The sequence below is a fragment of the Xenopus tropicalis genome, chromosome 9 (genome assembly GCF_000004195.4).
Source record: "Xenopus tropicalis strain Nigerian chromosome 9, UCB_Xtro_10.0, whole genome shotgun sequence".
NCBI lineage: Eukaryota > Metazoa > Chordata > Amphibia > Anura > Pipidae > Xenopus > Xenopus tropicalis.
The window spans coordinates 43,654,974-43,669,903 of record NC_030685.2 but is presented as its reverse complement, the minus strand read 5'-3'; the positions used below and the strand labels follow the sequence as shown (position 1 = coordinate 43,669,903).

General features: G+C 41.2%; 1 protein-coding gene across 1 annotated transcript in view; it reads left to right on the top strand.

Annotated features, from left to right (window-relative positions):
* dnajb11 (DnaJ heat shock protein family (Hsp40) member B11) overlaps nucleotides 1-14,930 on the top strand; it is a 90,722-nt gene that overhangs the window by 27,955 nt on the left and 47,837 nt on the right. The window contains exon 5 of the mRNA NM_203849.1: nucleotides 4,870-5,012. Coding sequence (NP_989180.1) covers nucleotides 4,870-5,012 — 143 coding nt within the window. The remainder of the gene's footprint in view (nucleotides 1-4,869; nucleotides 5,013-14,930) is intronic.

Sequence of the window (14,930 nt, the reverse complement as noted above, 5' to 3'; positions counted from 1 at the left end):
ACTAACCCGCAAGAGGCCAATGCGTGGCTGGAGAGTCAAAATCTGCCGGGCGTGCCAAGAGGTGACCAAGCTTAAAACAACTATAAGTCAAGCCTAGTAAACGCGCTTCATTGGGGAAAGGCAATGTTGCACTTCTTAACTTAACAAGGTTGGCAGGAGCACCCTAGGGACCACCGGAGCGGTCCCAGTTGGACTACCTGCAACAGTTCTGCGCAGGCCTATAAGGCCCAGCTGGTCGTGAACTATCCACCCCCCCAACGCGTCTTCTACAGGCGCCATTTAAGTACACAATGTTACGGTATTTTTGCAGTTAATGGGGTTAATTCTGCTTGCAGTTCCAGCTAAAGCAGAAAGGGAGGGCAAAGAAAGATGCTACAAGAATGTTCTACTGTATGACATGCTTAGCTTAACTAAATATTTGGCATCTGGGGTTGGGATTGTAAATAGTTATTTTATGTTAATTGCACTCAGGCGAGAAAACTTGACAAGGCTCTACAATAATTGTGTGGTAAATGCTATGAATGTTACACGTAATTACTATTACAGGGGAATACAATGGGTCTCTCACTGCTAAGTTGGAATGTAAGAGGCTTGAATGACCCGATAAAACGTAAACTTGTGGTAGATTATGCTAGGAAACAACAAGCAGATATAACATTCTTTCAAGAGACTCATCTTATAGGCACTAAGCAAACAACTATAAATAAACCATGGTGGGGATGGCGCTACCATGCAGCCTACTCAACCTACTCAGCAGGGGTTTTTATCCTGATTAAAAAAAAGCCTTCACTTCCAACCTATTATGGTTAAAACAGACGCCCGAGGTAGATATATATTTATACATGCTCGCATAAATGCATCCAACTATGTACTCGCAAATGTATTTTTTCCCCCACCATACTCAGATGATTGTATCCAGCAATTGCTTGCCTTTATAACCTCTCGACCCCAGGCCCAGGTCATATGTGCGGGTGACTTCAATACAGTACTCAACCCCAATGTAGATAGGCTAAGCAAGTGATCCGCTCAACCCCCCTATACTGCCACTAATCTTCTCAACCTAACTACCACAATGGGCCTAACGGAGGGCTGGAGATACACTCACCCTACGGCTCTTCAATACTCCTGCTTTTCTACCTCTCATATGTCTTTATCCCGTATAGATATGGTTTTTCTGTCCCAAAGTTTGCTAGTAGGCTTAAAAGAGTGTAAATACTTACCCCGCAGAATATCAGATCATACTCCACTAATAATAACCTGGGAAACTCATGGAGGGTGCCAAAGATGGGCTCTCAACCCAGTATGGCTAGATATAATTGATAAAGATGAATCCATATCAACAGAGATACTTGAATTCTTTCAAATGAATCAGGACTCGGCTAGTCCTATAATTGTTTGGGATACGTTTAAAGCCTACATAAGGGGTATTTTACATAGAGAAATTACTGCAGTCAAGCAGGAAACAAATAGAGGAGGAATTGGCACAAAGGGTAGAGACCTGTGAAATAGAGGCAATAAGTAACCCCACACCCCAAAATTTACAAAACTTACAATCTGCTCAAACTAACTACACTACTCACTTAGTTCAAAAGGCCAAACGTAAACTGTTATTTACAAATGCTTCTTACTTTGAGCAGGGTGAACGAGCAGGAAAGCTGCTGGCCTATATCTCCAAAACAAACTGCTCCCCCCCTGTAATAACTGAATTGATTGACCAACAAGGTCTAATGCACACCCATCCCACAGAAATAGCAACCCTACTGTCCAGATACTATGCAAGCATTTATAGCTCCCAAACCTCAACTACACCTATGAAAATAAACTCCTTTCTGTTGCCCCTCAATTTACCACGGTTAACACAAGAACAAAAAATAAGTCTGGAGGCGGACCTTACCCTAACTGAACTCAGTGAAGCTATAGATAAGTTTCCCACAAGAAAGGCGGCCGGTCCTGATGGATTGCCAATAGAAATTTACAAGAGGTTTAAAGAGGTAATTGCCCCACACCTCCTCCAAATGTTCAACTATGCTATATCATCTGGCTCTCTTCCACAATGCCTATATGAGGCCTCTATAGTCCAGGTAAAGATTTTGGGCCTTCCCTCAGTAAATGGGTTAAGCTGCTCTACCACTCACCCAAAGCAGCTATAGTGGTTAACGGCTCAAGCACTGACTACTTTCCCTTACAAAGAGGTACAAGGCAAGGGTGCCCTCTGTCCCCCCTTTTGTTTGCTATAGACATGGAGCCATTTGCACAAACTATCAGACAAGCTACTGAGTTTACAGGATGGAAAATTGGCAATAGAGAAGAATGCATACAATTGTATGCAGATGACACGCTAATCTGTTTGGGTGACCTAGGACCCTCCATAACAACACTGACTAATATAACCTCCAGATTTGCCCGAGTCTCTGGTCTGGTCACTAGTTTAGCCAAGTCAGTTATCCTACCAGTTGACTCACAGCACCTGCCAGGTAACCAATCAAATATGCCCTTTCCCATTGTCCAACAATTCACTTACCTAGGGGTTGTAATTAAGCTTCCTTTATCTGATTACTATAGTTTGAACATACTTCCCGTGAAAAACTATATACAAAAGAAAATTAAAGCCTGGGAATCGTTACTAATTGGCCCAATGGGCAGAATACATTTAATTAAAATGATACTTCTGCCTAAACTAACATATGCCCTCATGCAAGCCCCATGTGTCATTAAAAAAGGGTTCTTCACTGCCCTGGACACAATATTTAGGCAACTAATATGGGCCGGCACCTGCCATCGATTAAGCTTGGATACCTTGATCAAAGGTAAATCTCGTGGGGGAGCAGCATTCCCAAATATATTTTTATACTACATAGCTGCCCAACTGAGCCATATAGCATCCTGGGTTGAGGATACAAATCACCAATCACTGTACCTCTTGCATAAAACTTTGCTAGGGGCTCGCTACACCCCGTTTCAGTGGCTACTTACTAAAGGCTCCCACCCAATAGCTTACCCTAACCAGGTTATTATGCATGCACATCAAATTGTGCAAAAAATGCTGCATATTATGCAATTTAAGAATATACTACCTTTGACCCCCTTGTGGGATAATTCATATTTTCCAAGCCTAGCTAAATTGGGGAGTAATCCAGTTTGGGATAGGTGCGGTATTAGCACTATAGGTGATGTGTGGCAAGGAGGCTCTATGGTATCTTTTGACCAGCTTAAGCAACTATACCACCTACCTGCACACCAATGGTTGAAATATATGCAAGTTAAAAGATGCCTAAACGCACAAAATCAGGGAAACGCTATTATCCTTGCTAACCATTTACTAACTGATCGTATACAGCAAAGCTCAACTAAAGGCCTTATCTCTAACCTGTACCAGGAACTTCATGCTATACTGCATAACAAGCCACTTGAAACCCTCAGGGATAAATGGGAAGGTGATATAGGCTGTTGCAGTGATAAGGAGTGGGACCAGATGTTGGAGTCTCCCCTACTGATATCCCTAAATTACAGAGACCGTATGATCCAACTCTACTTCCTCCACAGAGCCTATTACTACCCTGCCAAACTACATAAACTGTTCCCAGGCTCCCCTTCAGAATGCCCCAGGTGTGGTACACAACAAGCCTCTTTTATACATATGGTCTGGGGATGTTCAGTGTTGTCTTCGTACTGGAATGAAGTATTTGACTCCATAGAGACAGCCCTAGGAATACAGCTCTCCAGATCCCCAAAGGCCGCCTTATTTAGTATAGGTATACAAGAGACATTAACACAGTACCAAAGTGCCTTTAATAATGAAACATTATTCATAGCAAAAAAGCTTATCACAAGGAAATGGAAGCAGGCCATTCCCACGAGTCTCGCCCAATGGATTTTAGAAATCAAGCGTCTATCCAATCTAGAAAACCTCATCTACTGTAAAGGGGCAGCCCAAAGAAATACCATAAGATATGGGATAAATGGATAGACTGGGTATCACCTAAGTCCCAACCCCATTGGATCATGTTAGGGACAAGTCAGTTCGGACTCAAATGAGTTAAACTATAATAGAAGGTGTTATGCTATGCTATATAATAATTGTTTATGAACCTATTAATGTGTAACTAATAATACAACGCAATTATTCATTTACTGTACATATTGTTATTGTGATGCTGTACTCAATAAACGCCTGAAGTTAAAAAAAAAAAAAAAAAAAAGTATCCTAATTTTGAACGCTAGGTGTCTACTGAACAGTTTGATGCCCCAAATGCTTAGGTTTTCCAAATTATGTGCCAGATTTTATACAGTGAGAAAAAGGTTTATCATGTGAAAAATGATGGTTATGGTTAAAGGAACGCTATACCCCCAAACATGTAGGTCTCAATAAAAATATATTGCATAAACAAGTTCATATGTAAAACCCTGCTTCAGTTTTATAAAAATATACTTTTTTTTTTTTTAGTAGTATGTGCTATTAGGTACTCATAAATAGAAAATTGCCATTTTAAGAGTTAAGGACCGCCTCCTGGGATCACATACATGTTAGGCCACATCAGCCAATTAATGGGCAGAGTTCTGCCTTTTGCTTTCACACTTCTTCCTGTTAGTTAGAGTTGCATTATTTCTAATCATGTGATCTTTGAGGGAGCACCTAATCCATCACTAAATGATGCATCAAGGGAAAGGATGTAAAAGGCCAATATTTACTGATATATATATATATATATATATATATATATATATATATATATATATATATATATATATATATATATTCCAGTTTGGCAAGATTCTTTAATAGGTCACTTATTGATTTGTACCCTAAAGTGACTTTCCATTATAAGACCAGATCTGATATAATAGGAGAATTTTGTTGTCAAATTGTAGGTTATAAGGAACAAACCCGTAGCTCGACAGGCACCAGGCAAACGTAAATGTAATTGTCGCCAAGAGATGAGAACTACACAGCTGGGTCCTGGACGCTTTCAGATGACACAAGAGGTTGTGTGTGATGAGTGCCCAAATGTGAAGTAAGTAAAAATATATTAAGATATTTATATTTAAAATATATATCTTTAACATAATAGGCGTAAACACAAACAGGAGTATAATTATTATAAGTTAGATAGTGAAAAACACTCTCTATATGCTAGGTATGTCAATACACAGTTGAGATGGGGGCTCTACCCTGAAAAGCTTACAATCTATTCAAAGTTGGGGTTAAGAAAATGCAGCTGTATATACACAGGTAAACAGAGAAACTCGCATTGAAATTCAGGTTTTCCCGCATATTTGTAGTCTGAAAAGGCAACATATTTTTTTTAAGGTGGGGCTATCCAATGAGATGCTTCCAAACAACCTTGTACTTTGACTACTATGATTAGAGAAAAAAATCTCTGTGTCATGCAATTGTTGATAACTGCCTAGATTTACAGTGATAAAACATTTCTCAACTTGTTAATATTTTTAAAAAAATTAATGAATAAATAAATATGTGACTGATGGTTAAAGGGGTTGTTCACCTTAAATTTTTAGTATGACATGCATTGAGACATCTGAGACAATTTGCAATTGGTTTTCATTTTTTTATTATGTCAATTTTCAGTGTTTTTGCTTTTTGTTCCACAGCTCTAATTCAGCAACTATACGGTTGCTTAGGGCCTTTTTTACCTTAGCAACTATGCAATGGTTTGAATGAGAGACTGGAATGTGAATGGAAGAGGGACTGAATAAAAAGATAAGCAATAAAAAGTAACATTAAAAAACTTAACCCTAAGCCTTAGTGGGATAAGACAAAATACAAATCAAAACTATTTTCTCCTAATTGTCCAGCTACCCCAATCTCAGTCCCAGATTTCCCCCCCGGATTAGACAAGACACACTTATCGGTGGTGGGAAGCTAAAGGTCTCACAGTATTGAAACTCCAATGCAAAATGGTAAAATGGGAGAGCTGGAGGTACTGGCATTGGAGCAGAAATATGATGTGATTTCCATTGCTGAACGAGTCGCATCACTGGGCAGTTAATATTGGGGGTAATACATTGTTTCGGAGGGACAGGGGCAATAGAAAAGGAGGAGGAGGGGTGTGTCTGTTCGTTAAGCAGGAATTAAAAGCAAATATTAAGGAGGAAGTGATGGGGGTAACAGAGGGAGCTGAATCCTTATGGCTTGAGCTTCTCACAGATAGTAAAGAATCTACCAAATTAATGGTAGGGGTATGCTAAAGACCCCCTAATGTAAGTGAAGAGGAGGAGGCTCAGCTCCTGTTGCAAATAGAAAAGGCTGCTAGTTTGGGGCAAGTGATAATAATGGGGGATTTTAATTATCCTGATATTGAATGGAGCAATAGTACTGCCAGGACAGTAAATGGAAACAAGTTTATAAACTTCTTGCATGACAACTTTATGTCACAGGTTGTTGAGGAGCCAACCAGGAACCATGCTATATTGGATCTAGTGACCTGGAACGTATAACAAATGTGCAGGTGGTTGAACCCCTGGGTAATAGTGACTATAATGTTATTTCATTTGACGTTTGGTGCAGGAAATACATTTACACTGGGGCAACAAAGACACTGAATTTTGGAAAAGCAAATTTTAGCTCCTTAATGGCAGCACTTCAGGGCATAGATTGGGGCATAATGTTTTCTGATAAAAACACAGAGCAGAAATGGTTGTCATTTAAAATAATATTACATCATTACTGTTCTCAATTTATTCTATTAATAAGAAAAAGTAGAAGTGTTAAGAATCACCCCATGTGGCTTAACTCTGAGGTAAAGAAGCTAATAGGGAAAAAAGGAAAGCTTTTAAGAAATATAAGTCAGAGGGGACAGTAGCTGCATTTAATGAATAAAAACACTCACAATACGGAAGGCAAAGATAGAAAATGAGGAGTGCATTGCGGCAGAGGCCAAAACTAACCCCAAAAAGTTTTTTAAGTATATTAATAGTTAATAAGATGCAGGTTGAGGGTGTGGCCCCATTGAGTTATAGTAACAATATGGTTACAGCAGATACAGAAAAGGTAGGTGTGCTAAACCAGTTTCTAAACCACTTTCTTCTGTGTATACAGTAGAGGAGCCAGAGTGCCAAGTCCCACCCAATAGCTGCACTGTTGCCTCAACTATAACTATGCAGTGGTTGAAACTGGATATGGTGCTTAAAGGGTTACACAAGATAAATGTAAACAAGGCACCTGAGCCAGATGGAATACACACAGTGGCCTTTGTTTCTCAGACTCTCTTTCATCAGGTATTGTACCTAGGAATTAGAAGAAGGCTAATGTCATTCCTATATTTAAAAATGGAGTAAGATCTCAGCCTGGCAATTATAGGCCTGTAAGTTTAACATCTGTGGTGGGCAAGTTATTTGAAGGCTTGTTAAGGGATCACATACAAAATTATGTACTGGAGAATGGCATTATGAGCAGTAATCAGCATGGCTTTATGAAGGACAGGTCATGTCAGACCAATTTAATTGCTTTTTATGATGAGGTAAGTAAGAAGCTGGACAGTGGGGATGCAGTAGATCTGATCTATTTGGAGTTTGCCAAAGCATTTGATACCCTTCCCCACAAGTGACTACTTTCTAAACTAAGATCTATTGGTCTTAGTGAAGTTGTTTGCGCATGGATAGAAAACTGGATACAGGATCGGGCACAGAGGGTGGTTGTTAATGGTACACCTTGGAGTAAGGTTCTCAGTGGGGTCCCTCGGGGTTCTGTACTGGGTCCTTTTGTTTAACTTGTTCATAAATTACTTAGGGGAGGGTATTATAAGCAACATTATATCAGTGTTTGCAGATGATACAAAACTCTGCAGACCAGTCAATTCTATCCAGGATGTGGCATCCTTGCAGCAGGATCTTGACAAACTGGCAATCTGGGCGGCTAAGTGGCAGATGAGATTTAATGTGGATAAATGTAAGGTCATGCACCTGGGATGTAAAAATATGCAAGCCACTTATACCCTTAATGGGACTGCACTAGGCAAATCCATAATGGAGAAGGACCTTGGAGTCCTTGTAGATAATAAAATTGGCTGTAGCAAGCAATGCCAGGCAGCAGCTGCAAGGACAAACAAGGTGTTGAGCTGTATTAAAAGGGGTATAGATTCAAGGGAGGAGGGTGTTATTCTTCCCCTTTAAAGAGCGCTGGTAACACCCCATCTAGAATATGCTGTTCTGTTTTGGCCTCCAGTGCTCAAACTGGACATTATTGAAATATAGAGGGTCCAGAGAAGGGCAACTAAGTTGGTAAAGGGTATGGAAAATCTCTGTTATGAAGAAAGACTGGCCGAGTTTGGTCTGTTTACACTGGAGAAGAGGCGCTTAAGAGGTGACATGATAACTATGTATAAATATATAAGGGGATCATTCAATAACCTTTAGAAGAAGGGAGATTCCATTTAAATATTCGGAAAGGTTTTTTTTACTGTGAGAGCTGTGAAGTTGTGACATTATATAACTTTAAGAAGGGGCTGGATGGATTTTTAGCAAGTGGGGGAATACAGGGTTATGGGAGATAGCTCTTTCTATCCAGGGACTGGTCCGATTGCCATCTTGGAGTCCGGAAGGAATTTTTTCCCCACTGCGGCAAATTAGAGAGGCTTCAGATGGGGTTTTGCCTTCCTCTGGATCAACTAGAAGTTAGGAAGGTTATATTTAGGCATTTTGGTTGAGCTTGATGGATGTACGTCTTTTTTCAACGTAACGTACTATGTTACTATACTGTATGGAAGATCTGCCTCTCTGAAGTGGGACAGATTCCAACAACTTTACTCTCCCCCTCCAGGAAAATTATTTAGAAATATGTAGGTACAACATTTTTATAGGATTAAAACTTAGATACAATTGTGCCTCCGTCTACAAACTTAGAAACTATATTATAATGTGTCATTACTCAAAGGGAGTTCTCTCGAGACTTAATTATATTTTATCTGAGACTAGCCTCCCACAAACCTTACCTTATGTAAAAGCCTGGGAAAGAGATCTTGGTTGACCCTTAGAAGAACAAGAATGGTCCAAAATTTGGGACCAAGGAGGACATAGCTCAATTAATACTTCTTTGTTTGAAGCTGGATATAAAGTTTTGTTACGCTGGTATTTAGTTCCAGCCAGGGTCCACAAAATAAATTATCAGTATAACCCACAATGTTTGTGGATTACAACATTTGGTGGCAATGTCCCAGGGTTTAAAAGATTTTGGACTAGGGTCTTCGAAATGATATTCTCAGTAATTGCATAAACTTGTCCAAATCTCCAGACAATGTTTTAATGGGAAAGAATATCTCCAATATAAATACATATGCAAGGATTTTGAGCATCCAAATTTTTAGTGCAGCTAAATTAACTATAGCGAGATCGTGGAAATTCCTGCTTTTACCTTTACAGCAATTGAGAAACAAGATCAATTGGATCTGTAAGACTACCTGGTGGTCTAGCGGGGTTGCCCGCCTCTCCCTGCGCGCCGGTGCGCGCATCCTGCTCGTCTGGTGAGCGGAGGTACGCGTGCTTCCATTTAAAGCCGGCGTGTCGTGTGATGTCATCGCGCAAGGTGTGAATTTCAAATATTTAAAGGCGCCTGTGCTTAATTTCTTCGCCCAACTTCGGTTTTGTCTCCTGGTTCCTGTTTTCTGCTGTTTGACTCTGATTCGTGTTTTGACCCTTGCCTGACCCTGACCTTGCTGATTGCTGCCTGTATTGACCTTCTGCCTGTTTTCTGACTACGGTTCCGGAATCTGACTTTGTACTTCGCTGCCCGTTTGGTTTGACCTCGGCCTGATCACTTCGTCTCTTCTCCACAAAATTCTGCATAACACTAAGTTCCCTAACCTGCTCAGAACATTTGCCCTGGTCCTCTCACAATAAGTACTGGCGGCACCCAAGTAGCAGAGGGCTCCTCCCGAAGTGAAAAGTGGCTGTTATAGGCAGAAGAGTGAGCTCAGACCGGGACCTTGGCTGCTGTTCTGAGTTTTGGGATACCGTGCGTGACAAGTAAGTTGGGCCAAGAAAGAAAATGGATGCTGAAGGGGCCTCTGCTTCATCCGCTTCTCCTGAAGTTATGCTTAAGAACCTCCTCCAGCGTCTCAGGGAACAAGAGACTAAACAAGATCAAATTGTCCAATGTCTCCAGGGGTTAACTGTTAGGTTAGATACTCTCCAACAGCAACCTGCTGCTGATGACCCAGCTCCTACTCCGCTCTCTATGGGTATTCCCCCTTGTAGAGCCTAAGATACCTTTTCCCGAGAAATTCTCTGGGGATTTGAGTAAATTTTTTGCTTTCAAGGAGGCATGCAAACTTTATCTTAGTTTTTTGCCTCGCTCTTTGGGCTTTCACTTTATCCCCATCTGACCAAGCCCAATACTCTCTTGAGGCCTTTTTTAAAGCTATGTCTTTTATCTATGATGACCCTGATCGGGCAGCCTCTGCTGACTGTACCCTCCAGCAAGGCAGGAGGCTTGTTGAGGAGTATTGTACGGAGTTTCGCCACTGGGCGGTAGAGACAGGGTGGAATGATTCAGCCCTTCGTAGTCCATTCCGAACTGGTCTGTCTGATGCCATTACAGACAGTCTCATTAATTACCCTACTCCTTCATCCCTTGATGCATTAATGTCCCTCTCCATTTTAATAGATAGGAGACTTAGAGAGAGGCGTCAAGAAAGAACGGCCTCTTCCTTAACCCACTCTCTTTCTCTGGTGCCCGAACCCATACGTAACATTGCTACTCCTATGCCAGTAGAGGAGCCTATGCAATTGGGTTCTACTCGTCTATCCTCTGAGGAGAGACTCCGTAGAAGCTCCAATGGGTTATGCATGTACTGTGGTGAGTGGGGTCATTTCCGCAAAGATTGTCCAAAGAGGATGGGAATCTGCAAAGCCTAAATAAGTCTGGTGGAGTCTTGTTTGGGTAATGCAGTTTCTACTCCCCAATCTTTCTCCTCTAAAATCTTCATTCCCGTGCTCCTCGACTGGGAGTAATGTTAAGATTCCGGCCTTTTTGGATTCTGGAGCGGCTGGGAATTTTTTGGATGTTAATTTCGTTCGTAAGCTGGGTATTCCTTGTAACACTGTAGTCCCTCCAGTCAGGTTACTGGCTATTGATGGGAATCCGCTAGGGTGTGGGTTTGTGTCTTCTAGATCTCAGAATCTAGTCATGTCCATTGAAGGTTCTCATAAGGAACAGTTATTTTTCTATCTAATCAACTGTCCTGACACTCCTGTGATTTTAGGTCTCCCATGGTTACAAAAACACAACCCGCAAATTGACTGGGTTACCGGCAGGATACGAGGTTGGGGAGTACACTGTGAAGTGTCTTGTTTTAAAGGTTCTGTTCTCATTGCTACAACCTCTTTGAAGGGTCTTCCTTCCCCATATACAGCCTTCGCTGATGTCTTCTCTAAGAAGGCGGCTGAATCGCTACCTGCACATAGATCCTATGACTGTGCAATTGAATTGGTTCCTGGGGCTGTTCCTCCCAAATGTAGAACCTATCCACTTTCTCTTCCTGAGACTCAAGCAATGGAAGAGTACATTAAGGAGAATTTGGAACGAGGGTTCATTAGACCATCCTCTTCCCCTACGGGGGCAGGTTTCTTCTTTGTAAGCAAGAAGGATGGTGGGCTTAGGCCCTGTATCGATTATAGAGGTCTGAATAAGATTACTGTTAAAAATCGCTACCCCCTTCCCTTGATCTCAGAGCTTTGACAGGGTTAAGGGTGCTTCGATTTTCACTAAACTTGATCTCAGGGGTGCATATAATTTAATCCGGATTAAGGAGGGGGATGAGTGGAAAACAGCCTTTAATACTCGTGATGGGCATTATGAATATTTGGTAATGCCTTTTGGGTTATGTAACGCTCCTGCAGTCTTTCAAGAATTTGTTAATGATATTTTTCGTGACCTGCTTGGACGTTATGTTGTAGTATACCTAGATGATATTCTGATCTATTCTTCTAATTTAGAAGATCATCGTTGTCATGTTCAGGAAGTACTATTGGAACTTAGCATAATATATATGCTAAGCGTGAAAAATGTATTTTTGAGGTTCCTTTTGTTCATTTTCTGGGGTACATCATTTCTCAACATGGTTTAGAAATGGAACCAACCAAGGTAGAGGGTATTTTGAATTGGGTCAACCTCTTTCTTTACGTGCCATTCAAAGATTTCTAGGTTTTTGCCAATTATTATAGACAATTCATTAAGGGGTTTTCTTCCCTGGTGGCCCCAATAACGGCCCTTACAAAAAAGGGGGTTGATCCTAGTATTTGGTCCAGTGAAGTGATTAAAGCTTTTAAGCTTCTTAAAAAAGCTTTTATTTCTGCTCCAGTGCTGCGACACCAAGATTCCACCTTACCATTCCTCATTGAAGTTGACGCTTCTGAGGTAGGAGCCGGGCGGTATTGTCCCAGCGTCATCCTGTTACCTGTACGGTACATCCTTGTGCCTTCTTTTCTAAAAAAATTCTCCCCTACTGAGGCTAACTATGATATCGGTAACAGAGAATTGTTGGCAGTTAAATGGGCCTTTGAGGAATGGAGACATCTGTTAGAGGGTGCTAAACATCCTGTTACCGTCTTCACTGATCATAAGAATTTGCTGTATATTGAATCTGCTAAACGTTTGATCCCTAGCCAGGCAAGATGGGCTTTGTTCTTTACCCGTTTCAATTTTATCCTAACATATAGACCTGGGTCCAAGAATGTAAAAGCCGATGCCCTTTCCAGGAGTTTTGTCTCTTGTCCTAAAGAAACCCTTGAACCTGACACTATTCTTCCTAAAAAAGTGATTGTGGCTGCCCTGAGTCCTGACTTTTTGGCCTCTCTCTCTCTCTGAAGCTCAAATTAACTTGCCTAGAAATGTACCATCTGGTAGGCTTTTTGCCCCAGAAAATTTTCGTTAGTCTGTTTTGTCTCAGACTCATGATTCTAGGGTAGCAGGGCATCCTGGCCAAAGTAAGACTTGTTCACTGTTATCTTGTTCCCTTTGGTGGCCTACTAAGACAAGATGTTGGCAAGTATATTAACTCTTGTGCTGTTTGCCAACGTTCCAAACCATCTAGGTCTCTACCTCAGGGCTTATTACAACCACTCCCTATTCCTGAGAGGCCGTGGACTCATATTTCCATGGACTTTATTGTTGATCTGCCATCCTCTAATGGTAATACTGTTATTTGGGTGGTAGTAGATCGCTTTAGTAAGATGTGTCATTTCATTCCCCTTCCCGCCCTCCCCTCTGGCTAAACTTTGGCTGGTCTTTTCATTGCTAAGATATTTAAATACCATGGAGCTCCATTGAATATTGTTTCTGATAGGGGGGTTCAGTTTGTCTCTAGGTTCTGGAGGGCATTTTGCTCTCTTTTGGGTACTGATCTGTCCTTTTCTTTGGCCTGTCATCTTCAAACTAATGGTCAAATTGAAAGAACTAACCAGTCTCTGGAACAGTATTTGAGGTGTTATGTGTCCAATAATCCGTCTCAGTGGACAGAGTTTCTTCCGTGGGCTGAGTTTGCCTTTAATAATGCCACTCATACTTCCACCGGGGAGTCTCCTTTTTTTATTGTTTATGGTCTCCACCCAAGAGGTTTTTCTTTTTCTGAACGCGTTTCTGCCTTTCCTGCTGTCAATTCTATGGTGGAACATTTTTCACAAGTTTGGCAGAAAATTCAAGATTCTCTGTCTTTGGCTGTGAGTACCCAAAAAAAAGCGGCTGATAGACATCGGAAGGAGTCATCAGAATATCAAGTTGGTGATAAGGTGTGGTTATCTTCAAAGAATATTTCACTTAAGGTTCCCTCTGCCAAATTGGGTCCCAAATTTATTGGTCCTTTTGTCATTTCTGAGATCATTAACCCTTCCTCTGTTCACCTAGTACTTCCTCCTGAACTTAAAATTTCGAATACTTTTTATGTGTCCCTTTTAAAGCCTGCCAGGGTGGTTCGCCGCCGGCATTCTCTTCCTCCTCCAGTTGTGGTAGATGGTCAACCCGAATATGAGATACAAAGAATTATTGATTCACGTTTTTCCAGGAGAGGGTTACAGTTTCTTATTCACTGGAAGGGATATGGCTCGGTACCTAGGGATTGGAAGAAGGCAAATGTCATTCCTATATTTAAAAAGGGAGTAAGATCTCAGCCTGGCAATTATAGGCCTGTAAGTTTGACATCCTTGGTGGGCAAGTTATTTGAAAGCTTGTTAAGGAGTCACATACAAAATTATGTACTGGAGAATGCCATTATGAGCAGTAATCGGCATGGCTTTATGAAGGACAGGTCATGTCAGACCAATTTAATTGCTTTTTATGATGAGGTAAGTAAGAAGCTGGACAGTGGGGATGCAGTAGATATAATCTATTTGGATTTTGCCAAAGCATTTGATACCATTCCCCGCAAACGACTGCTTTCTAAACTAAGGTCTATTGGTCCTAGTGAAGTCATTTGCACATGGATAGAAAACTGGCTACAGGATCGAATACAGAGGGTGGGTGTTAATGGTACATTCTCTACTTGGAATAAGGTTCTCAGTGGGGTCCCTCAGGGTTCTGTACTGGGTCCACTTTTGTTTAATTTGTTCATAAATGACTTAGGGGAGGGTATTATAAGTAATGTATCAGTGTTTGCAGATGACCCAAAACTCTGCAGACCAGTCAATTCTATCCAGGATGTAGCATTCTTGCAGCAGGATCTTGACCAACTGGCAATCTGGGCGACTAAGTGGCAGATGAGATTTAATGTGGATAAATGTAAGGTCATGCACCTGGGATGTAATGGGACTGCACTAGGCAAATCCATAATGGAGAAGGACCTTGGAGTCCTTGTAGATAATAAAATTTGCTGTAGCAAGCAATGCCAGGCAGCACCTGAAAGGGCAAACAAGGTTTTGAGCTGTATTAAAAGGGGTATAGATTCACGGGAGGAGGGGGTTATTCTTCCCCTTTACAGAGCGCT